Source organism: Chrysemys picta, chromosome 2 (assembly GCF_011386835.1).
Source record: "Chrysemys picta bellii isolate R12L10 chromosome 2, ASM1138683v2, whole genome shotgun sequence".
NCBI lineage: Eukaryota > Metazoa > Chordata > Testudines > Emydidae > Chrysemys > Chrysemys picta.
Genome location: NC_088792.1, coordinates 43,758,756 through 43,784,913, shown reverse-complemented (window position 1 = coordinate 43,784,913; position 26,158 = coordinate 43,758,756). Strand labels below are relative to the sequence as shown.

Genomic DNA, 26,158 nt, shown 5'->3' with positions numbered 1-26,158 from the left:
ACACTGAACCAAACATATATCAATGTCCTCAATTATTTCATAATCTAAACACTTAGGCCTGCAGCTCCAGCCACTAAGAGTTCTTTTACTGGTTCTAGAGTAGCAGCCGTGTTAGTCTGTATCCGCAAAAAGAAGAACAGGAGGACTTGTGGCACCTTAGAGACTAACAAATTTATTAGAGCATAAGCTTTCGTGGGCTGTAGTCCACGAAAGCTTATGCTCTAATAAATTTGTTAGTCTCTAAGGTGCCACAAGTCCTCCTGTTCTTCTTTTTACTGGTTCTGTCACTGTCTTAACCTGTTGTCACAACCTGGCCCCGTTTCCCTCTAGTCTGGATGGATACAAGTTTGTTGTAAATGGATCCAATCCCTAAATCCCATGTGCTTCTAAGCCTCCCTGAGTTTGGGTAGTGACTGATTCGGAGCTAGTAACAGTGATCTCTCGGGCACACTGCCAGGTGCATGTGCCATCCTTCTTGGGAAGGGAGGCACCAGAATCTGGCCACCTAGACCCCAGAACTAGTGCCCCAGCTATGCCAAGGCCAGTGGTTTAGACAGGTTCCCCCAGAGTCCACTTAGTTGTCACAGCTCTGGTTTTCTAGTTATACCCTTCAGGGACAACCTGGCAGCAAAGCAATGAACACAGGCTTAGCAAAGGAATTCTTAACCACAATCACTTTATTGTTAAAGCAAAAGGAAGTTACAGATCTATGGAAATCAACAAACGGTCCTGAATGCAATCCCCCTGGTCCAATCTCACCCTGTCTGGGAATCCTGGTTCTGGTCAGCGTCCTCAGGCAGATACTGTCTTGCCGTCACTCTCTCCAGCAAGTTCTGCTTATAGATGCCAATGGTATGGCCCTTTGTTAGCAAAGCAGCCACCTTTTCAAAATGGCCTCTATCCCATTTCTATCCAGGTGTTTTGGCTTGTGAGGTTCCCAGCTTTGTTCCTCACTCCTCCACTGTGAAGCTGACATAAGCTCTGGTGTAGACACCACTTGGCTGACAGAAGAATTCTTCCATCGACCTTGCTACTGCCCCTTAACGTGGTGGATTTAGTACAGCAATGGAAAAACCCCTTCTGACATTGTAGAAGCATCTATCTACATTACAGCGGCGCTGCAGCTGTGCCACTGTAGCGCTTGAAGTATAGATATTCCCTAGCGTTTACTGTAGAGCACTTAGGAAAATTAGCCATTTAAACAGTAAACTAGTTTCCACTTTAACTATAATTGTGCTACTGCCCCACTATCGTACGGCACCTAGCACAGTGGGTTTTTGATCACAGTTGCGGGCTCTAGGTGCTTTTATATTACTACTGCTTCTAATAATAAACAATCTCTGATGTCTCCAGGAGCTCCCACACTTCTAAGAAGGGTAAACGGTGGTGATTTTAGAATATTTGCTAAGTTAGTTTCATCATCTGTACACAAGATCTCCCCTTTTAGAAAGTCTGGTTGCTATGCGTAAAGCAGTATATCTTTAAACCAATCAACCCGCATGCTATGGGCTTTATTTGTAAGATAAAATGACCAAGTTAATCAAACAAATGTCTTCTTTAAAATACAAAGATAGCTTTAAATCCTGAGAATCTCATCAGAATTTAAACTTAGTGTCAGCTTTAAATGTGCACTTTATTTCTGTGGAGCAGCATTGATGTTTGTAGTTAATTTATCACAAGTATGTCATCCCTTGGAAACTTGCAAGTAACATTCTAGCTTCCTCTCATTATTTTGAGAAAAGGAGCACTCTGAATTTAAAACTATATTTTAAAAGTGTAGCTTCTTCGCCCTTCACCTGAGAAAAACTCCCTATTCATGCATAAACCATTGATTAGAATAATCCCAATGATGAAAATGGAAGATAGACATTAATAACAATTATTTATAACTTGAAGACAGCCTGTTATTCTAATTTCACCTTGGGTCTTCCACAATTGAAAATTAATAAAAACTGTTACCAATGTCCATTTTAAAAACACCATATCCTATTAGCACTGGAACAGTTACTCTCAGGTGCAGAATAAGTGCTCCACTGAAATAAACAAACACATCCAATTACAACATACTCTATCAGCTACCACTAGGAAGTTAATAAAAAATAGCCATTACAAATTCTTCATTTTCCAAAATCCTGGTAGTCTGATATGTTTGTGTTGTTGAGGCACAGTTTAATATTACATAGTTCTACGTTGATAATATGACATAGATTGCAGTGTTAGAGCAAATTCTTAAAAGAAATTTGCATTGTTCCTGCAGTAAATCCCATAAAAATGGACAGGTTTTGCATTAGTTCTGTTAAATGTCCATGCTGAACTATCATTAAGGGTTATACATAGAATTTAACCCCTCCTCGCAACTAGCATTTCATTCAGCAAATGCTATATACAATAATGAACAATATTGAAATGTCACCATCAGCTGTAAAGGTGGGATATAGTCATTAATTGTATGATGTCCTGAAGAACCTGTAACAAGTTCTTACACAGCATTTTTGCATCTGTCACTGGGCATGATTTTCAGACAATGCTGGCCACAGCTGTCCTATCAGTGTAAAAGGTTAATTAATTATTTTAGTTCATGATTAACTAACACACACACACACAAATTGTTGTTGGGCCAGATTTTGAAATGTGGTGTCAAAGTTAGGCACCTACATAAAATTGTCCTGATCAAGCACAAAGAGGTCTCATTGACTTCAGTAGGACATGTACATTCTCCAACACCTATGCACTGTGGGTTTATGTACCTAACTTCAGTCATTTACATTTGTAGTCCAGTGTCCTCCTTCACTGCAACTAGCTTTAAGATTTTGGATATTCTCTCTTATGGACTAGAGCCATAAAAGAAGCAAACAGATACAATGATCTAAGGAAAAAATACAGTTTGTATTTTCAAAATGGAATGGAAATGGTACAAAAATGCATATTCACAGTTATCAAATTTTTCATAAATGGGTTAGCTGTGTTGAATGACTACACCCCAAATTGTGAAATATCAATGCATTATAAATTTAATAAGAACACTTCAGTGATTACATTTGTTTAATTAATACATTTGGCTAGGAAGTATTTATGTCAATACTAGTAATGAAAATAAGCCTGACTTTTTCAGGGTTAATTTTTTATTGCAACGAAGACAAATCTTTTAGCTTTATTACTAAGCTGGGCCAGACCCAGTATGTTGCTTTCCTAAGGCAACTGCAGTATGCATAGCCCCATTTAGGCTCTCATAACCCATTTTACTTTTTTAGATAAATAGATTGATTTAATTGAACATTTTACCTTTAAGCTTGCTATTATGTAACATTTATTTTAAAATACTTGTCACCTTTATCTGTCCTTCCTTCTCCTTCTCTTTATTCCTCTTTTCTGTCATTTGATTGTGTATCCTGGTGCTTCTTTCACTCCTCCTTTTGTTACCCCACTCAAACATACACTGTTTCTGTCTTTCTTTCTATTTCATCTGTCCCACTTTTTATGCATTTTCCTCAAACCATTCCTTTCAACCTCTTTTTCCCTTCTCCCTGCTGTGACCTGCTGTGATAAATAAAGTGGGGGGATAGTTCCCTTTGATGGACACCCAGCCAGCCAGTTAGCTGCAAAATCCCTCTTGGTAGCTGTTCTTTATTTGCTTTACCTGTAAACGGTTAAAAATCCCACAGGTAAAGAAGAAAAAAAAGATGGGCACCTGATCAAAAGAGCCAATGGGAAGGCTAGAACTTTTTAAAATGGGGAAAGAAACTTTCTCTTTGTCTGTTGTTCTCTCTGGACTGCAGGGTAGTAATGCTGTAAGTAGCTTTAAGTCAGGTATGATTACAGATTATCAATTCAAAGCTTGAACCTACTTATATTGAGCCTCAGATATGTAAGTAAAATTAGGGAATGTCTAAAAAGATGTGATTAGGGTTATTTGTTTTATTTCTTATTGGCTTATGGATCTACTCTGTGCTAATCCCAGATGCTTTTGTTTGCTTGTAATCTTTAAACTGAACCCCCAAGAAAGCTATTTTGGGTGCTTAATTTTTGGAATTGCTCTTTTAAAATCTAGCAAATGCCTAAGTTCCAGATGTATTTTCTTTTTATTTTTATAAAATTTACTTTTTTAAAGAACAGGATTGGATTTTTGGTGTCCTAAAAGGTTTGTGCATGTTGGTTGATTAGCTGATCACCACAGCTAATTTCCTTTGTTTTCTTTCCCGAGAGGGGTGTGTGTTAAAGGGTTTGAGGGTATCCAACAGAGAGGAATTCCCAAGCGCTCCTTCCTGGGTTCATAGGGTTGGTGTTTTGCATTTGGGTGGTGGCAGCGTTTATCAAGCCAAGGTCAGAGAAAAGCTGTAACTTTGGGAGTTTAATACAAGCCTGGATTGGCAAGTATTAATTTTTAAAATCCTTGCGGGCCCCTACTTCCTGCACTCGGAGTGACAGAGTAGGGATTCAGCCTTGACACCTACCTTTACCTTTGATATTAATACAATCAGGAAACAAACAAACAAAAATAGGGAAGAAGTTCAGATAACAATTTTACAGTTTACTTCTGAGCGATGCAAGGCCCAAGAAAATGAAAATATATCCTTATCTGTAATCTCTGATTCTACAGAAAAACCCATAGCCTAGACTAGTAGTTACCCTCTAGTGACTGCATGCTCTATGAAGAGTTCGGGCACAGAAATTCCTTGCTCTTTTGCTATGAGTAGGAAAAGATGATGGTCAAATCCTACCACAGAAACAAGAAACCTCATAATTGAGCGAAATTTCCAGCTCTTTCTGGTCTGGACAGTGGGAAATTCAAATGCTGGCTCCAGAACAGATATATGGGTGACCACTAAAAAGAAAGAGAGGGATCCAGACTGCAGTACACTGAACCCATCTTCTAAATGTGGCGTCCAAAGAGGCCATGCATTCAGCCTACAATGGAGGATAAAATAAAGCACTGCTACGTCTTTGATTATTAGAGCCCATTCCAGTAAGGTGCTGGTTGCCTTCTGGCCTGAAGTGGGAGAAGTTTCTCACTGAAGCTGCAAAGGGTTAGCTTCAGTGAAAAAAATCTCCTGCTTCAGGCCAGAAGGTAACCTGCACCCTACTGGAATGGGCCCAAATGACCAAGGACCCAGCATCAGGGGGTAGCCATGTTAGTCTGTATCTACAAAAACAACAAGGAGTCTGGTGGCACCTTAAAGACTAACAGATAGGACCCAGCAATGCTTTTGTCCACATGACCTTTCCTGAACTACTCCTTCAGCCATCTAGCAATGGATGCTTTGAATACCACAGCACTCTACTTGAATACACCACATAGGATGAAAAGGATATCTAGATCCTTCAGCTTGGCTACTGAAAGAATGGGTTTTTAGAATAGGCAGGAATTACTGTGCTGTGCACTCCTACGAAATCTACCTTGTATTCTTGCTACAAAGTATGAGTGGGTTTTCCAAGCCCCAAGTTATAAACCCAGGCTCCCTATACAATTCATGGAGAGAGTTAGGTAGGTGCCTAAGAATGGTATCCACAAAAGCCAGCAAACTGAGTGGGAAGCTCAAGCTGCCCAAACTAGCCAATAGGAAATAACCAGGATAGTGGCGCGGCTTTAGCTACACCCCTGAAAGGGACTTTAGGTGCATAAGTCTGAGTTGGAGGGAGGTGCCTCATCTCCATTTGGGATTTACAGCTGTGAATCCTCTCTTGGAGTTTGGCGCTTAATCCCTTTTTCACACACATCCCCCCCAAAAAAACAAACAAACCACACACACATAAGGAAGTAGTGGTGGTGTCCCTGATCCCCTTATAAACTTTAGCCCACTGGTTAGAGCCCTAACCCAGGATGTAGGAGACCCAGCTTCAAATCCCCCTTCTGTCTGATCTAGAGCAGTGATTTGAGACTTTTCTGAAATTGCATTAGATTGGTACCTCAAATTCAATTTGTGATTAACTATAACCCACAGATCCTTTTCAGCAGTACTACTGCCTCGCCATTTATTCCCCGTTGTGCATATTTTTCCTTCCTAAGTGTAGTTCTTTGCATTCATCTTTATTTAATTTCATCTTGTTGATTTCAGACTAAGGGCATGTCTACACTTATCTCCAGAGCGATTGATCCAGCAGGGATCGATTTATCGCGTCTAGTGAAGACACAATAAATTGATCACCAAGTGCTCTCCCGTCGACTCCAGTATGCCACCAGAGCGAGAGGCGCAGGCAGAGTCGACAGGGGAGTGTTAGCAGTCGACTTATCACAGTGAAGTAGATCTAAGTGCATTGACTTCAGTTATGTTATTCATGTAGCTGAAGTTGCGTAACTTAGATCGATCCCCTGCGCCCCCAGTGTAGACCAGGCCTCATTCTCTAATTTATCAAGGTTATTTTGAAGTGCTTGTAGCCCCTCTCAGGCTAGTGTCATGTGCAAATTTTATAAGTATACTCTTCACTCTATCTAAGTCATTAATCAAACTGACAACTAGTACTGGACCCAGGACAAACCCCTGTGGGATCCCACTAGATACATCCACACATTTTGACAGTAAACCATTGATAACTACTAGGGCTGTCAATTAATCGCAGTTAACTCAAGCGATTAACTCAAAACAAATTAACTAAATTAAAAAAATTAAGCACAATTAAGCACAGTTTTATCGCACTGTTAATCAATAATAGAATACCAACTGAAATTTTTTATTAATATTTTTGGATGTTTTTCTACATTTTCAAAAATAATTATTTCAATTACAATACCAAGTGTACAGTGCTCACTTTATATTATTTTTACAAAGATTTGCACTGTGAAAAAGATAAAAGAAATAGTATTTTTCAATTCACCTCATACAAGCACTGTAGTGCAATCTCTCTATTATGAAAGTGCAACTTACAAATGTAGATTTTTTTTGTTACATAACTGCACTCAAAAACAAAAAAAAGTAAATCCTTGGAGCCTACAAGTCGACTCAGTCCTACTTCTTGATCAGCCAATCACTAAGACAAACAAAACTGTTTACATTTATGGGAGATAAGACTACTCGCTTCTTATTTATAATGTCACCTGAAAGTGAGAACAGGCATTCACATGACACTTTTGTAGCCAGCATTGCAAGGTATTTATGTGCTAGATATAAAAATTTTATTAAAGCTAATGTTAAAAAAATTATATAATACATAGGTTTGGAAAAGAGTGTCTGTACATCTGGGTATAGTGCTTAGATTATCCACAAATATAAAGTTAGTTTTTAAGTCATATGATGCATAGAGTTACATAATCAGCAATAACTCAAATGTAGGTGACTAGATTTAACAATACAGTTTAGATATTAGATGCTAAACATTCATATGCCCCTTCATGCTTTGGCCACCATTCCAAAGGACATGCTTCCATGCTTATGATGCTCATTTAAAAAAAAATGCGTTAATTAAATTTGTGACTGAACTCCTTGGGGGGAGAATTGTATGTCTCCTGCTCTGTGGTTTTACCCGCATTCTGCCTTATATTTTGTGTTATAGCAGTCTCGGATGATGACCCACCACATGTTGTTCGATTTAAGAACACTTTCACTGCTGATTTAACAAAATGCAAAGGTGGTACCAATATGAGATATCTAAACATAGCTACAGCACTCGACCCAAGTTTTAAGAATCTGAAGTGCCTTCCAAAATCTGAGAGGGACAAGGTATTGAACATGCTGTCAGAAGTCTTAAAAGAGCAACACTCGGATGCAGAAATTACAGAACCCAAACCAACAAAAAAGAAAATTAACCTTCAGTTGATGGCATTTGACTCAGATGATGAAAAAACCTACATCAGTCTGCACTCCTTTTGATCGTTATTGAGCAGAAACCATCATCAGAATGGAAGCGTGTCCTCTGGAATGGTGGTCAAAGCACTAAGAGGCATAGGAATGTTTAAAAGCATCTATTATTGTTTAACAGTGTGATTTAAAACTGCGATTATTATTTTATCTCACAATTAATCACAACTAATTTTTTTAATCATTTGACAGCCCTAGTGATTAATATTAGGCTCCTAAATCTATATTATTTAGGTATCAAAATAAGTGGCCTTTTTCCCCCCACACATGTACTGAATGTCCAACAACTTCCCTTGAAGCTATTTTTTTTTTAATTTGGGTGCCCAAATATGGATTTAGAAGTTTAACGTTAGGCACCTATTTTTTAAAATCAATCTTGGATACGTTTATGGCCTCCATTATGGTAGTATCTTAGCACCTCACATTCTTTAATATATGTATCCTCCTAACTCCCCTGTGAAGTAGGGGAGTGCTATTATCTCCATTTTACAGATGGAGAACTGAGGGCTGGTCTTCACTATGGGGAGATTGACGCTGCTGCAGCAGGAATCAAGTTAGCAAGTCTAGTGAAGACCCAGTAAATCGACAGCAGAGTGCTCTCCGGTCGACCCCGGTACTCCAGCCCTCCGAGAAGAGTAAGGGAAGTCGACCGGAGAGCGTCTACCGTTGACGCAGCACAGTGAAGACAACAGGGAAGTTGACCTAAGCTACGTTGACTCCAGCTATTTAATCACATAGCTGGAGTAGTGTAACTTAGGTCGATTTACCCCCGTAGTGAAGACAAGCCCTAAGGCCCAGATCCTCAAAGATATTTAGGCACCTAGCTCCCACTGATTACAATGCCAATTAGATACTTTTGGGGATCTGGGTCTATATGACTTGCTCAGTGTCACACAGAAAGTCCGTGGTGGAACAGCGAATTGAACTAGGGTCATTCAAGTCCCAGGTTAGCACCGTAACCCTGACCATCCTGCCAAAAATCTTGTCTACAGTAAATAATGTATACAAGCAATAATAATTTGAGAGTCTTGGCTGCAGCTCCAATTTTTTAACTTTTATCTTCTTTAACTTTTTACTTGCTTATGATAAGTAAGGTAGAGGAAATTATAAGAAGAATGGCCTTTAACCAGGGGTGAAAGTAACTTAAAAGACTTACCGGTACGCAGGGCTGCCGGGGTCCTGAGCGGGGCAGGTGGCTCAACTAGGAGGGGAGGGGCCTCGGGCCCTTTTAAATTGCTGGGCCCCAGGGAAGCTGCCCTTTTTGGCCACCCTCAGCAGCTCTGCCGGTATGGTCGGCTGTGTACCGGCTCTTACCGGTACACCGGACCAGACCATCTTACTTTCACCTCTGTTTTTATCCTAATTTCTATCATATACATTATATGACATTTTAAAATAGGTTTGCTTAACATAGTACAAAATTTATGAGAGCAGTTAGTGATAGTGAGTATTGCCTTTCATGTGCATGGCACCTCTGCCCATTAGAACTACAAATTGATAATATTCTGTTTGGCAGAAAAAAGAGATGATCTGAGTAAATAACTGAAAGGTTATATGGATATGCTGTTCCTGGTTGATAGGAAGTCGAGAACTGTGTATTTTAAGTTTTAAACTTGACATCTGTTAAGAAAAGGAAAAAAAGAGAGGTTACTAAAAGAAAATAGAGACCAGCTCAGGCATTGCCTGTCAAACGAGGCCACCATGTGGCAATTTAAAGACATATGCCACAAGGGGAAAATGTATGGGTGGCTTTTCATAAGCTAACTAATTACAACAGAATATGCTCAATAGTTTAATTTATTGAACTAAGAGAATCAAAACCATGGTTTTGCACTAAAAAATATTAAGTTTACACTTTCTATTAGTGTGATTTTAATCAAGTTAAGGAATAATGACTGAAGATGAACTACTAAAATAGCTTTTAGAAAGATATAGCATTTTAAACGAAAACAGAATAGGAACATAACACAAAATTGGTGTCCTGCATGGAGATTCTCGTGGCAACTAACCAAGTTGATTTGATTCTTTTCTTCTTTCCTATATCTGTTCTAGAAAGTCACAGAAAAATATTTACTGCAGCAATCCACCTAAAAACATTTCTGTGTTGGTGCCTAAATCTGGCTTCAGAGAGCATTTCCAAAATGTAATACCAAGATTTACAAAGAGAAATACCAAAAATTCATAGGATATCAGGGTTGGAAGGGACCTCAGGAGGTCATCTAGTTCAACCCCCTGCTCAAAGCAGGACCAATCCCCAGACAGATTTTTGCCCCAAATTCCCTCAAGGATTGAGCTTATAACCCTGGTCTTAGCAGGCCAATGCTCAAACCACTGAGCTATCCCTCCCCCTGAATAAGGTACCAAGAATAGCCCTGTCATGGTTGTCCTGCAACTCAGCCCTACAGCCAGGAGATCTTTTGTCCTACCTGTTTACATTCCCTCTGAGACCTCTTCCCACACATTCAGTTCGACTTCAGATTTCCTCACTCAGATATCTTTATTTGGCATGCAGCAAGGCTCCACTGAGGTGATCAGACTCAAATGTTGGGGGGTGGATTCAGGGTACATCACAGATCCAAAGTTACACAGAAACCTTCTTCCTTTATATGTCACATTGCATTTACTATACATTGCATCACATGTGTTGGGATTGGTTTGGTTACTTTGTAGGAATCAATCCCTGTACAGAATCCTCTGTTCATGCACTGTCCATGTATGATCTACTCTTTACCTAATCTTCATGTTCCTAACCTCTCCGGTCCATAGCTATCTTGTTCTTTGTAAATCGTTCTCTGGATGTTCCCTCCCCTTATCTTAGCTAGTACAGACATGGTGTCTTTTAGCTTACTGCTCCATTTACCTAATCTCACTTAGCACAGCCATTCTGTTTTCAGATGCTGATCTATTTACCTCCATAATCCTGTCTCCCAATAAATGAGAACTCATCCATGTCTAATTAAACATGTCAAACTAGGTTTATGCTGCCCCTTCTGAGGAAACCTGAGTTCAGCACGCCACTGGTCTGGCAGTATCATGCGAGAGGTTTGTCCCAACATCAGTCCTTGGCTTTATGCCCCTATCCTATGTGAGCTAGTAGGGAAGCCCAAGCCCCCTTTTACTCTGGGTTCAAGCCGAAGGACCCTGCATGAAGCAGATGAGGTCTGTTCCCTGGGCTGCTTCCTACCATGACCTGCAGCTAGGCCTATCTCACAGTCTCTTCCCTGGGCTGGTTTTTCTGCAGGACTCAAAACAAAGGGGATCCAAACTATTTGAGGCTGATTGCATGGACAGGTCCTCATTAATTCCTTCAGACCCAGTATGGAGTTAGCATACCCCATCATACTGAATATCTGGCGTTCCTGGGCTGCCAACCATTGGACTATTGTGTCCGCATTTACTTTGTAACAGTTGGAGAGCAAAACCTCATTTCTTTGGGGATAAAAGTTGTTAGCTACCCAGATACCTGAAAAGGAAATCTTAAAATTAGGAAATGATTCTCTGTAAGATGATTAAATGGATGATAAAATACTAGCTTTAAAAGCCCTTATCACCTATTCTATCTTAGCTATAAATAATAAAAAGGCATCCTATTTTCAAAAGAAACTGTCCATTTAACTAAATCTTGAAGGTTTGGTGACATGAAGAGAACAGAGAATAACCTCTACTAGGCAGGATAGTTTAGGAGAGAAAGATAGAAGAGAAATTTCCTGATTGAATTCCATTTTCCCTTTAATTTTTGGATGGAATTCTAGAGAAGTTCTAAGGGCAACCTCATTGATAAAGAATTGCAAAAGTAATCTTGATATAATTTTCAGCATCAGTTACCAGATACAAGGTAGATTAATCAGTAGATCCAACACTATTCAGCCAAGTGCAATCCAGGTACTGATCAACTGAACTCCCACGCGGAAAAAGCTGAGCTCACAGATTTTCCTTCGATTAGTTAGATCACATAGATTTGTTTTAAGACGATGGAGATGCGAGGGTTCAAGTATGAGCATTCAACTATCAGCTAAAGAGCTGGTATATGTGGGGTGGGAAGGATAGCTCAATGGTTTGTGCATTGGCCTGCTAAACCCACAGTTGCAAGTTCAGCCCTTGATGGGGCCACTTAGGAATCTGGGGCAAAATCAGTACCTGGTCCTGCTAGTGAAGACAGGGGCCTGGGCTGGACTCAATGATCTTTCAGGGTCCCTTCCAGTTCTAAGAGAGAGACTATCTCAATTTATTAGTATGATGTTTGGCTACTCCACAATAAAGTAAACCTGCAGCCCAACAAATTTTGATAACATTTTCCAATAAACCAGAATTGATTAAAGTGATGGTTCAAGCGGAGTGCCCCAAGGGTCGGTCCTGGGGCCGGTTTTGTTTAATATCTTTATTAATTATCTGGAGGATGGTGTGGACTGCACTCTCAGCAAATTTGCAGATGACACTAAACTAGGAGGCGTGGTAGATACACTAGAGGGTAGGGATCGGATACAGAGGGACCTAGACAAATTAGAGGATTGGGCCAAAAAAAACCTGATGAGGTTCAACAAGGACAAGTGCAGAGTCCTGCACTTAGGACGGAAGAATCCCATGCACTGCTACAGACTAGGGACCGAATGGCTAGGTAGCAGTTCTGCAGAAAAGGACCTAGGGGTCACAGTGGATGAGAAGCTGGATATGAGTCAACAGTGTGCTCTTGTTGCCAAGAAGGCTAACGGCATTTTGGGCTGTATAAGTAGGGGCATTGCCAGCAGATCGAGGAACGTGATCGTTCCCCTTTATTTGACATTGGTGAGGCCTCATCTGGAATACTACTTCCAGTTTTGGGCCCCACACTACAAGAAGGATGTGGAAAAATTGGAAAGAGTCCAGCGGAAGGCAACAAAAATGATTAGGGGGCTGGAGCACATGACTTATGAGGAGAAGCTGAGGGAACTGGGATTGTTTAGTCTCCAGAAGAGAAGAATGAGGGGGGATTTGATAGCAGCCTTCAACTACCTGAAGGGGGAGGGGGTTCCAAAGAGGATGGAGCTCGGCTGTTCTCAGTGGTGGCAGATGACAGAACAAGGAGCAACGGTCTCAAGTTGCAGCGGGGGAGGTCCAGGTTGGATATTAGGAAACACTATTTCACTAGGAGGGTGGTGAAGCACTGGAATGGGTTACCTAGGGAGGTGGTGGAGTCTCCTTCCTTGGAGGTTTTTAAGGCCCGGCTTGACAAAGCCCTGGCTGGGATGATTTAGTTGGGAATTGGTCCTGCTTTGAGCAGGGGGTTGGACTAGATGACCTCTTGAGGTCCCTTCCAACCCTGATATTCTATGATTCTATGATGCAGTGGGTATATAGAAGAGTGTGTGAATCTGCTTGTATCATAGGCCTACAACTTTCTCTGAGTAATCATCATCAATGAACTAAAGTCTGGACTGATCACTAACAACTGCATCCAGAGTAGCAACCATATGATTGGACTCCAAAGGATATTGGCCCATCAAGCTTTGTCTGAACAGGTAATTCCCCAGAACCAACCACCAGGGTCCTTGGCACACCATGACCGAGCACCTCAGGGGCTCTGTCCCAGAGGCATGCCTTGATGCCATGGCTCTACCTGACAGCGGGTGAACCACACATGGGTAGAGCCCTGCAAATCCATGGATATCCACTTTATAGTCACAGATGTGGCTGTATCATTCACCATGTTTGCAGATTGTGGATGGATGCGGATCCAAATTTTATATCTAAATAGCTGCAAATCTGAGGATGTCCACTTTATATCCATGGATATCCTTATCCTCGGATGTATTTTTCACCATGTTTGCAGATCGGATGCAGATTCAAATTTTGTACCTGTGCGGGGCTCTACCCGTGGGAAGCACAGAGATGTGTGGGGTTGTGCAGTGAATAGCAGTGGGGAGGGAAATCTGCAGATCCACAGAACAGAGTAGGCAGTTCACTTGAGCAGGGCCAGTTTGGCCTTCCCAGGGAGGGACTGGAAGTGGGGGGGTCCAGACTGGGAGAATGTGCCCTGGCACAGCCTCTGCCTCAGCAGCAGCTGGGCAATTAAAATCACCAGCAGCAAGGGCAGCTCCTCAAGGCTACTGAGGGCCAATGAGGAATTTCATATTTCACACCTGGGATGTGTGTGTGTCTTTGCCCTAGAGCTCGCTCCCCCCATTGCCTCCCCCAGCCTCTCCTCCCTACTCTCTGCTGGCAGCTGCCCCTCCTAGCCCGCACCTCCCTCCTGCCGACGCCCCGCCCCCGCGGTGTCCCGGCTCCGCCTCCTCGCCGAATGCCCCACGCGCCCCACGCCGCATCTTCGCGCACTTGACAGTTGGTTCCGTTAAGCGCACGCGCCCCTTTAAAGCATCTGCCGCCCTGTACCCCACCTCCTCCTGCCTTTTGATTGGCTGGCGGAGCCGGTGCTCTGCGGTCCTGGCAGCTGCGACTCTAAAGCGCCGCGGTTGCTCCGGCTGCCGAGGGCGGGGGACCCCGGCTCCCTCCCTGCGCCGGCCGGATGCACAGCAACACCTGCCGCTCGGACACCGGCACCAGGCGAGGGAGACACGGGGGCCTCATCCTCCTCTGTGGCGGCGGCGGCGGCAGCCCGGAGAGCAGGAGGCCGGGAACAAAGGCTCCGCGCCAGCCCCTTCGGCTCCACCTGCCTTCCGCGGCGATGGCTTCCCTCAGCCTTGGGGGGCTGAACGTCTCGGCCCGTAGGAAGAGCGTCCAGTCCCGCAACGCGGCGGTGGAGAGGAGGAACCTGATCACCGTCTGCAGGTGACTCCCCAGCCCCGCGGCTCCTCCCCGCTCTGCCTCCGTCTCGTGCCCGCCCCCTGGGGAGGCGAGTTCCCCTCCTTCCCCACCCCCGCGCAGCCCCCGCAGCGCTGCCCCCAGCGCCGGGCTGTGCCCGCCCCAGTCTGTGCGGCTGAAATCGCTTTCCACCCCCGCGCCCCGCCGCGTGCAGGTGAATGCCCCGCTCCGCCCTTTGGATCCCAGCCCCTCGCCGCGCAGCTGGCTCCGGGCCGGCGGCTGGTCCCCGTCGCCCTGGGCAGCGTGTGTGTCCGCGGGGCTTAGCGCGGGAGCCTTTGCGCGTGGCTTGGCCCAGGGCTTTGGTGGCCCCTGGCAGCGTGGAAGGCTGTGCGCTTGCCCTCGGGGCGTGTTGTGTGTGGGGGTGACTGGCTTTGGGGCTGCAGTAGGATTAAAAAGGAAGGATGGGAGTCTCCCTCCTGACTCAGCGCCTTTAAAAATGGCTGTTTAGCTGCCTCCCAAGGACCCGGCCTAAATTGCTTGCTGGCTTTCTTCTTCTTCTCTTTTACAAGGCAGCGTGTGTATTTACCTGACTCTACGGGTAACGCTATTCAAACAAAATATTGGGACTAGTTCATACTGGTAGCTTGAGAGAAGGTTTGTTTTTTGGCAAAATCTACTTGTTAGAGATTTCGCTGTATATTGTGAATATGTATCAGTTCTGTGTATGTTCACAACAGTTGAAGGAAGAACTAAGATGGATTTTAAACTCTTGAGGATGTTTAATTCATGTCTTGTCTTCATTCAAGCATGTAGCATCTTACAACATAAGATATAATTTAGGGTTACCATATTTCAACAATCAAAAAAGAGGACGGGAGGAGCCCCGCCCCTGCCCCTTCCACTCCCTCCCACTTCCTGCCCCCTCAGAACCCCCAACCCTCCCCCCCCACTCCTTGTCCCCTGACTGCCCCCCAGGACTCCACCCCCTCCCTAAGCCTCCCTGCCTCTTGTCCCCTGACTGCCCCCTCCTGAGACCTTCCCCACATCCTAACTGGCCCCCTAGGACCCTACCCCCTACCTGTCCCCTGACTGCCCCAACCCTTATCCACACCCCCACCCCCTGACAGCCCCCCCCCAGAACTCCTGACCCATCTAAACCCCTCTGCTCCCTGTCCCCTGACTGCCCTCTCCTGGGACCCCTGCTCCTAACTGCCCTCCAGAACCCCACCCCCTACCTAAGCCTCCCTGTTCCTTATCCCCTAACTGCCCCTTCCTAAGACCCCCCCCCCAACTGTCCCCCAGGACCCTACCTCCTACCTGTACCCTGACTGCCCAAAACCTTATCCACCCTCCCCCAGAAAGCCCGCCCTGAACTCCCGACCCCCCCCCCCGCTCCTTGTCCCCTGACTGCCCCCTCCTGGGACCCCTGCTCCTAACTGCCCTCCAGAACCCCACCCCCTAACTGCCCCCTCCTGAGACCCCCCCACCTGTACCCTGACTGCCCAAAACCTTACACCCCCAACCCCCAGACAGCCCCCCCCCCCGAACTCCCTGACCCATCCAACCCTCCCCCCTGCTCCCTGTCTCTTGACTACCCCTCCCCCAGAACCTCCCTGCCGCTTCTCTGGCCCCCGGCCCCCTTACTGTGCTGCAGAGCAGCGCGCTGGACAGCGGGGGAGGGCAGCAGGCTCGGAGCTCCAGACGAACGGCCGCGATCTGTGAATGCAGGGAGGGCGGGGGAGGGAGGGAGAGGAGGGGCGTGGTGTCAAGTTTCAGGAGAGAGGAGGGGGGAAGTGCAGGAAGGGCTCTGGCTCTGGCTGTTGGAGCACCGGCTGCTTTGTAAGCCGCGCGCACGCTCTGCATGGGGGGGGGGAAGTCCGGACATTGACAAATTCCCCCGGACGCTATTTTTAACCCGAAAAAGCCGGACATGTCCGGGGGAATCCGGACGAATGGTAACCCTATATAATTTAGCAACAGAGGGTCCTGTGGCACCTTTAAGACTAACAGAAGTATTGGGAACATAAGCTTTTGTGGGTAAGAACCTCACTTCTTCAGATGCAAGTAATGGAAATTTCCAGAGGCAGGTAGCTGGAAATTAGCTGTTACCTGCCTCTGGAAATTTCCATTACTTGCATCTGAAGAAGTGAGGTTCTTACCCACGAAAGCTTATGCTCCCAATACTTCTGTTAGTCTTAAAGGTGCCACAGGACCCTCTGTTGCTTTTTACAGATTCAGACTAACACTGCTACCCCTCTGATACAAGATATAATTTAGTTTCTCCATGTATATGCCAAATTAAAAAAAAAATGTCCCTGTGCATAAACAACAATGAAAGATGCAATTAGAGACAAAACAAATCCATTTAAAAATTGGAAGTCAAATCCTATTGAAGAAAATTGAAAGGAGCATAAACTCTGGCAAGTAAAGTATAAAAGTATAATTAGGCAGGTAAAAAAATAATTTGAAGGGCAACTGCAAAAGACAAACACTAACGGCAATTTTTTAAACTATATTAGAAGCAGGAAGCCTGCCAAACGAGGCTGTTGGACACTCAAGGAAGACAATGCCATTGTAAAGAAGCTAAATGAATTCTTTGTATTGATCTTTACTACAGCGAATGTTAGAGAGGTCCCCAAACAAGCCTTTTTTGTGACAAATCTGAGGAACTGTCTCAGACTGAGGTGTCGATAGAGGAGGTGTTGGTGCAAATGGATAAATTTATCAGTAATAAGTCACCGGGACCAGATGGTAATCCCCCAAGTGTTCTGAAGGAACTTAGACATGAAAGTGTAGAACTACTAACTGTGGTATATAACCTATTGCTTAAATCAGTCTTTATACCAGATGACTGGAAGATTGATAATGTAATGTAGATTGATTGATTGATTTTAAAACAGGCTCTGGTGTTGATCCCGGCAAGCTTAACTTCAGTACCAGGCAAATTGGTTGAAATTATAATAGAAAACTGAATTACAGAGATGAACACAATAAGAGTCAACACAACTTTTGTAAAGGGAAATCATTCTTCAGCCATATATTAGAATTCTTTAGGGTGTCAACGAGCATGTGGACAAGGGTGATCCAATGGATATACTGTACTTGGACTTTCAGAAAGTCCTTGACAAGGTCATAGAAATATAGACGATTAGGGTGGGAAGAGACCTCAGGAGGTCATCTAATCCAACCCCTGCTCAAAGCAGGATCAACCCCAACTACATCATCCCAGCCAGGGCTTTGTTAAACTGGGCCTCTCCAATGCCAAAGTCTCTTAAGCAAAATAAGCAGTCCTGGGATAAGAGGGAAAGTCCTCACATGGATCAGTAACTGGTTAAAAGATAGGAATAAATGGTCAGTTTTCACAGTTGAGGGAGGGAAATAGTGGGGCTCTGTATTGGGACCAGTGGTGTTCAACATATTCATAAATGATCTGGAAGAAGGGGTAAACAGTGCGGTGGCAAAATTTGCAGACTACACTCTATTAGATGCCTACGGGATAACATGATGTGAGGGTTAAATTAGATTAGTAGGTGCCATGCTGTTTCTGGCAACTGCCATGCTGTCCTTGGCCAATCCCACAATTGCTCTGGAGAGCTCCCTGTCTGTTTCCGTCTCTGTCCTCTAATACAACCTCCACCTGCCCACAATTTTTAGGGGTTTTGGGACTCTGCAGTGATGTTCACAAACATTTCATCCTGAATTTTCTCTCTTCTGCCCCTCAAGTTAGCCAGCTGCTCAATCATTGATAAAGCCCTGTCCTTGAGGGTCTGGCCGGTCAGGTGTTGTGGCTGTGGGAGTAGGGGGAAAAAACCCCAAAGTGATTATTGTTCATATTTCAGCATTTCTGACTTTGCCTTCCTAAGTCTTTGAGAAACCTCAGAGATGGTAAGTGGTGTGTGTATGAGGAGAGATGCATTGGGATTTTTGTCTATACAATATATAATGTTTGACTTTGCTGTTTTACTTTGGAGGCTGGGGGTGGGGTTGTGAATTTGTTCCTAGTCTGGCTTTGCCTTGGAAGTGTTTAAATGGTGTTGAAAGAGTTAGCAAAGGGCAGTGGGGGTGAGTTGGGTAGTAATCCCAGCTCGATCCTCTTTAGGCTGTTCTGACTCTCAGGGTACGTCTATACTTACCTCCGGGTTCGGCGGTAAGCAATCGATCTTCTGGGATCGATTTATCGCATCTAGACAAGACGCGATAAATCGATCCCGGAAGTGCTCGCCGTCGACACCGGTACTCCTGCTCCGCGAGAGGAGTATGCAGAGTCGATGGGGGAGCCTGCCTGCTGCATGTGGACCCGCGTAAGTACCTTGTAGTTCGAACTAAGATATTTCGACTTCAGCTATGTTATTCAAACTGGGGGGTTAGTGTGGACCAGCCCTCAGTGATACTATATTGAGGCGAAGAACTAGGAGGAAGAGAATGGCCTTATTCAAAAAGGCAAAAGGCAGACCAGTGAGAGATACTATGAAGTTACTCATCAAGATGGTCCCCAGAAGTGCTGCAAGAGTGGAAGGGAGTTGCATGCAATACTGGGAGGAATGACCATAATTGGGCAATTTCTCGGTCTTCGATTCTGCTTCATCTCCCCTGCAGACATAGTGAAAGAGCAGGGGAAAAAAGATAGGGTTCTGCCATGGTTGTGTGAAGCATTCACTGTTCCCTGTCTTTCTCTATGTAAGCCTGCCAAAAGCCACTAGGAGCTTGGCTATCCCTATGGTAAAGCTCTTTTCCTGTAAGAAGGCATTATTACAGGACACTTTTACCTCAATGGCGAGCGTATAGTCCCTCTAACTTTCCAGGCATGCAATTTCCATGTCTACTTCATGTAAACAGAATACTAACAAAACTTCTTTTCCTGTAACATCTTTCTCAATAAACTTTTTTGTTTTGCACAAAATGGATGTTTTTATTTTTCAAATCTGCTATATGAAGGAGCGGGGGTAGATGTTGCACCATTTTGAGCTGAGGAGCAGCGTGCATGTTTGCGAGGAGCGTGAGGGTGTTCGGGCAAGACAGTGTGACGGGGTGTACTAGCCACACAGTGGTTCAGCAGGACTTAATCATACTTTATGGGCCGAGGAAGACTCATCCCCTTGGCTCTGCTGGGCATGCTCCAGCTGGAACATAAATATAAAAGGGAGCAGTTCAGCTCACTCAGCACTAACCGCTAAAGGGAATGGAGATGCTCTGCAAGTTCCTGTGGAAGGACTGCCAGCACTGCGGGATGCAGAGGCCAGCTAGATGGCGATGACCTATGACCCCCCAGGCACCCAACACCACAGAGGGAGGAGAGGCCATGGGAACCCCAAGACAAGCCATGGAGGAACAGGTAGGAAGTAACCCAGAGAAACTTAATGGGGAATCGGTCATAGAACTGGGGCTTAGCCCGGTGTGTTTCAGTAGGTCACGCAGATGTAACCAAGAGGGCAGATTTATGTACTCTGGCCATTAGGCCACAACACCCTGGCAAAGAGGGTAGTTATCATGGGTAGCGTGTGGAGGCCCCTCTTTGAGGAGCCCTGGCTCCATCCCTTCTGCCTGCCCCCTCCTCCCCCAGCTGGTGTAGTGCAAGAAACTGCTATCCGTGGGAATCTGCTACATCAGATAGCAGTTTTTTTACAATCCTTTACATATGAATAACTGCTACAGGTAGCAACTACTGATAGTAGTTTTTCACACTACACTGAAGCTCCAAGCATGCCCTGACCAGAGGAGCCCCGGGCTGGCTGAAGCCCCAAGCCCCCCTGACCGGAGGAGCCCCGGGCCAGCTGTCGCTGCACTTTCCTTCCCCAGACTCCAAGCCACCCGGAGAAGCGTCTCTCAGATGCTCCACTGGAAGAAGTGTTTGATATGCCCCAGGCAAGTTCTGGGGCGGCTGAGGAGGTGGTATTTTCTACTCAACTTCCTGGGTTCATCAGTAATCTCCCTGGAGTCCAAAGCCGGCCTGGAACCTGCATGGGGCATAATAAATCAAAAACTTCCCCCCTCAAACCCTGCAACCGGGGGTCCAGCGGCTGCGGCTCCCCTGGCCTATTATACCTGCTGCCCATGATAGTTATATTGACTCTAGCCATTGGGCCACAGCAGCCCCAACTGAGAGGGCTGCTCTATGGACTCTGGCCATTAGGCTACGCCGCCCTGACAGAGAGGGCAGTTATACTGACTCTGGCCATTAGGTCATGCAGCCCTAACTGAGAAGTAACTTGGTGTTCCAAGAAGACAGATTGCTAGGCAGAGATGGGCTCCACCTAATGAAGAGAAGGAAGAGCATCTTCACAAGCAGGCTGGCTAACCTAGTGAGGAGGGCTTTAAACTAGGTTCACCGGGGGGAAGGAGACCAAAGCCCTGAGGTAGGTGGGGAAATGGGATACCGGGAGGAAGCACGAGCAAGAGAGCACAAGGAGGACTCCTCCTGCCTCATACTGAGAAAGCAGGACAATCAGCAAATTATCGTAAGTGCCTATACACAAATGCAAGAAGCCTGGGAAACAAACAGGGAGAACTGGAAGTCCTGGCACAGTCAAGGAATTATGATGTGATTGGAATAACAGAGACTTGGTGGGATAACTCACATGACTGGAGTACTGTCATGGATGGATATAAACTGTTCAGGAAGGACCGGCAGGGCAGAAAAGGTGGGGGAGTTGCATTGTATATAAGAGAGCAGTATGACTGCTCAGAGCTCCAGTATGAAACTGCAGAAAAACCTGAGTCTCTCTGAATTAAGTGAGGAACAAGGGTGATGTGGTGGTGGAAGTCTGCTATAGACCACCAGACCAGGGGAATGAGGTGGACGAGGCTTTCTTCCAGCAACTAACAGAAGTTATTAGATCACAGGCCCTGGTTCTTATGGGGGACTTCAATCACCCTGATATCTGCTGGGAGAGCAATACAGCAGTGCACAGACAATCCAAGAAATTTTTGGAATGTAGGGGACAATTTCCTGGTGCAAGTGTTGAAGGAACCAACTAGGGGCAGAGCACTTCTTGACCTGCTGCTCCCAAACAGGGAAGAATGAGTAGGGGAAGCAAAAGTGGATGGGAACCTGGGAGGCAGTGATTATGAGATGGCAGAGTTCAAATCCTGACACAAGGAAGAAAGGAGAGCAGCAGAATACAGACTCTGGACTTCAGAAAAGCAGACTTTGACTCCCTCAGGGAACTGATAGGCAGGATCCCCTGGGAGACTAACATGAGGGGGAAAGGAGTCCAGGAGAGCTGGCTGTTAAAGAATCCTTATTGAGGTTGCAGGAACAAACCATCCTGATGTGTAGAAAGAATAGTAAATATGGCAGGCGACCAGCTTGGCTTAACAGTGAAATCCTTGCTGATCTTAAACACAAGAAGCTTACAAGAATTGGAAGATTGGATAAACGACCAGGGAGGAGTATAAAAATATTGCTCAGGTATGCAGAGGGAAATCAGGAAGGCCCAATAACACATGGAGTTGCAGCTAGCCAGGGACTTTAAGAGTAACAAGAAGGGTTTCTACAGGTATGTTAGCAACAAGACGGTGGTCAAGGAAAGTTTGGGCCACTTACTGAATGGGGGAGGCAACCTAGAGACAGAGGATGTGGAAAAAGCTAATGTACTCAATGCTTTTTTTGCCTGTCTTCATGAACAAGGCCAGCTCCCAGACTACTGCACTGGGCAGCACAGGATGGGGAGGAGTTGACCAGCCGTCAGTAGAGAAAGAAGTGTTTCAGGACTATTTAGAAAAGCTGGATGAGCACAAGTCCATGGGGCCGGATGCACTGTATCCGAGGGTGCTAAAGGAGTTGGCAGATGTGATTGCAGAGCATTGGCCCCTACAATACTTGGTCACTCTGCCAAGACTGCCAACAAGGGTGCAAGTTGTGATAATGATTTTGGTGACATGGACGCCTATGCACTAGCAATTGGCCTGAGACAACCACCTTAGTTCAGATATGCAACCAAACATTCATCAATATTAACTCCTCTCACTCATTGTCAACACAGACTAGATTTAAACCAGGAAGCTATACATTCATCCCATTGAGCTATCCAGCCCCACATTTCTCACTGGTATATTTTAATTAAATTATAAGATATCAGTTTAGATACCTCACTTACCAACAGCTGTAAGGGGTTTCTCTGCACTACATTTTTAACTTATTTGGCAAGTATCTCCTGCTTTGGTAATTGAACAGGTTGTCCACGAAGCACTGGATAAAGCAAGACAAGGTCGCACCTGTATTGTAATAGCTCATCACCTGTCCAGAATGCTGACAAGATAGCAGTAATCCAGAATGGAAGGATTGTAGAACAAGGAACACATCAGCAACTCTTGGTTGAAAGAGGTGTCTACTATTTTCTAGTTCAGTGGTTTTCAACCTTTTTTTTCTGGGGACCTAGCTGAAGAAAATCACTGATGCCCGCAACCCAACAGAGCTGGGGGTGAGGGGTTTAGGGTGTGGGAAAGGCTCAAGGCTGCAGCAGAGTGTTGGGGTGCAGGCTGTGGGGTGGGGCCAGGAATAAGAGGTACAGGAGGGGGGCTGGGGATGAGTTTGGGGTGTAGGAAGGGGTTCTGGGTTTGGGTGGGCTCAGGGCTGGGGACTGGGGTATGGGCTTACCTCCAGTGGCGCAGCCGGAGTGAGAGGCAGGCTTCCCCCATGTCCTGGCACTTCAGACACTGCTCTAGTTAATGTTCAAGCTGGACCATGAAACGTGAATTAAAGGCAGTGCCATATTTCTGAAGTGTGATGGTGCATTTGTTTCAGTACTTTACAAACGATAGTATTACCAATCAATCTTTTTACCTTTGTTTTCAGGAAAGGACTGTAAACAAGAGGTCCTGGAAAGCCAAGAAACACTGAGCCAAGCATTATACCAAAGTCCTCAATTATTTCATCATCTAAACATTTAGGCCCGCAGCTCCAGCCACTAAGAATTCTGTTACTAGCTCTGTCACGGTCTTAACCTGTTGTCACAACTTGGCCCTGTTTCCCTCTGGATGGACATAAGTTTGTTATGAATGAACCCCACTCCTAAATCCCATCTGCTTCTAAGCCCCCCTGGGTTAGGTATTGACTGATCACTGTTCCCAGCTCTGGGTCGCTCAGGCACACTGCCTGGTACAGACCTTGTACAGGTCACTCTTCCTGGGCAGGGGGACTGCAATCTGGTTACCTAAACCCCAGAACCAATGCCCCAGCTCTCCCAAGCCCTCTGTTGCCTTCTCTGAGTGCTCTGGTTTTCTAGTTATGCCCTGCAGGGACAACCTGGCAGCAAAGCAATGAACACAGGCTTAGCAAAAGAATTCTTAACCACAAGCAAATGACAGATCTATGGATATCAACAAACAGTCCTGAATGCAATCCCCCTGGTCCAATCTCACCCTGTCTGGGAGTCCTGGTTCTGGTCAGTGTCCTCAAGCAGATACTCTCCTGCCATCACTCTCTCCAGCAAGTTCTGCTTACAGGTGCCAATGGTATGGTCCTCTGTTAGCAAAGCAGCCACCTTTTCAAAATAGTCTCTATCCCATTTCTAGCCATGTGTTTTGGCTGATGAGGTTCCCAGCTTCATTCCCCACTCCTCCCCCAACTTGTGTAGATAGTCAATGGCCTTGCTGGTAAAAACCCATTTTTCCAGAAAGGAAAAGTCATTCAACATTGATGGCTCACACTGTTTACTCTTTTGAGGTGTCCCATAACCTAGCACGAGCACAGAATGTCTACAACAGCCTGATCTTGTCAAGATTAGATTGGTTTTCAACACCAGCTGGATTTAACCCAATATGGAGGTTACAATGCAGTAAAGGTTACAATCACAAAAAGATTCACAAAACATGAAGTTTACAATTTGGCCAGGATAAACACTCAATCTGTTACACCTAGTATTCTAGCAATTGTAGTGTCTGCTTGTACACAACACATGGGTATGAACATATCACGGTGGTCTAACGCATAGGGCACTGAACTGCAAGTAAGAAGGACTTGGGTTCTGCTCCTGCCTGATTGTTGATCTGCTGTATAAATTTTGGCAAGTCATACACCTCTCTTTCTACTCAAACATTTTGTCTGTTTTGATTAACTCCTCAGAGCAGGGATAGTCTCTTATGTTTATTTTAGAGCACTTAGGAAAGTTGGCTATTAAAGAGTAAGTGTCAATGTTAACTAAAGTGATGCTAACTGTACCATTGTAACATGGTACCTTCCACAATGAGGTTTTGATCTCAGTGAGAATTCTAGTTGTTCTACTTATTGTTTGTATTACAACTAGAATAATTCCTGACTTCTCCAGGGGCCCCAATACCTCCAGAAGGGCAAACAGTGGGGATTTTAGAATCTGTGTTAAGTCAGTTTCATCATCTGTATACAAGAATCTCCCCTTTTGGAAAGTTTGGTTGCTATGCATCAAGCAGTATAGATATAAACCAATCAACCGCCATGAAACAAACTTTTTGGATTGTTTTATTTCTAAGAAGAAATTACAAAGCTTATAAAAAAAAGTCTTCTTTAAAATCCAAAGAAAGCTTAAAATCCTGAGAGTTTTATCAGACTATACTTAGTGCCAGTTTTAAATTTGCACTTAATTTCTGTGGAGCAGCAGTGATATTTGTAGTTATTTCATCACAAGTATGTCATCCTTTGGAAACTTGCAAGTAGCCATCCTAGTTTCATCTCTTTATTTTGAAAAGGAACCATCTTGAATTTTAAAGTATTTTTCAAACTATAGTGCCCTCAGCCTTCACCTGAGAAACTAATCTCTATTCACAAATAAGCTCTTGATTTGAAATCATCCCAATGGTGAAAATGGAAGACAGCTAATAATAAAAATTATATATAACTTGAAGAGTCTGTTATTCTAATATTTCTCCTTGATTCTTTCACAAATGAAAAATCATAAAAACTGTCACCAATGTCCATTGCAAAAGCACCATACTGTATTAGCACTGGAATGGTTACTCTGAACTAAAGAATAAGTGCACCATAGAAATAACCTTCACCGGATTATCACATACTCTATCAGCTACCATTAGGAAGGTTATAAAAACAAGCCATCACAAATTCTCCATTTTCCAAAAATCACGATAGTCTGATACATTTGCATTGTTGAGGCATAGTTTAATATTGCATAGTTCTACGCTGATCGTTTGCATTGTTGGTGCAAATGGATATATTATTCTTAAAAGAAACTTGCATTGCTGCTGCAGTAAATCTCTTAAAATGGACAGGTTTTGCATTAGTTCTGCTTAACGTCTATGCTGAAATATCATTAAGTGTTTTACATAGAGTTTAACGCTCTTCGTGACAAGCATTTCATTTAGCAAGTGCCAGATACAATAATGCACAATATGTGAAGGCACAGTAATGTCACTATCAACTCTACAGATGGGCTGTAGCCATTAGTTGTATCATGTCCTGAAGAGACTGGAACAAGTTCTTACACAGCATTTCTGCATCGGTCTCTGGGCATGATTTCCAGGCAGTGCAGGTCACAACAATTCTATCAGTATAAAGGTTAACTAGTTATTTTAGATCATGAACTTTAAGCACATCCCCACACAAACTGTAAAATTATTCGCTGAATTTTGAAACATGGGTGTCTAAATTGGGCACCTAAATAACTTTGTCTTGATTTTCAAAGAAGCTAAACATCCAGCGCTCC

General features: G+C 44.4%; 1 protein-coding gene and 1 long non-coding RNA gene across 4 annotated transcripts in view; one reads left to right on the top strand and one right to left on the bottom strand.

Moving 5' to 3' along the window:
* Positions 1-238: 238 nt before the first annotated feature.
* LOC112059739 (uncharacterized) lies at positions 239-25,559 on the top strand. Of its 2 annotated transcripts, XR_010599133.1 has the most exons (4): positions 239-3,788; positions 13,154-13,285; positions 22,699-22,848; positions 23,320-25,559. It is a non-coding gene; the product is annotated as an uncharacterized LOC112059739 (long non-coding RNA). The 2 variants fall into 2 exon arrangements; XR_002889007.3 differs by lacking the exons at positions 239-3,788; positions 13,154-13,285 and adding an exon at positions 14,048-14,552.
* Positions 24,945-26,158, bottom strand: part of CROT (carnitine O-octanoyltransferase) — a 109,253-nt gene continuing 108,039 nt past the window's right edge. For both annotated transcript variants that reach the window (XM_065586922.1, XM_065586923.1), the window contains exon 17: positions 24,945-25,996. In XM_065586922.1, coding sequence (XP_065442994.1) covers positions 25,876-25,996 — 121 coding nt within the window. In that variant the 3' untranslated portion in view covers positions 24,945-25,875. The remainder of the gene's footprint in view (positions 25,997-26,158) is intronic.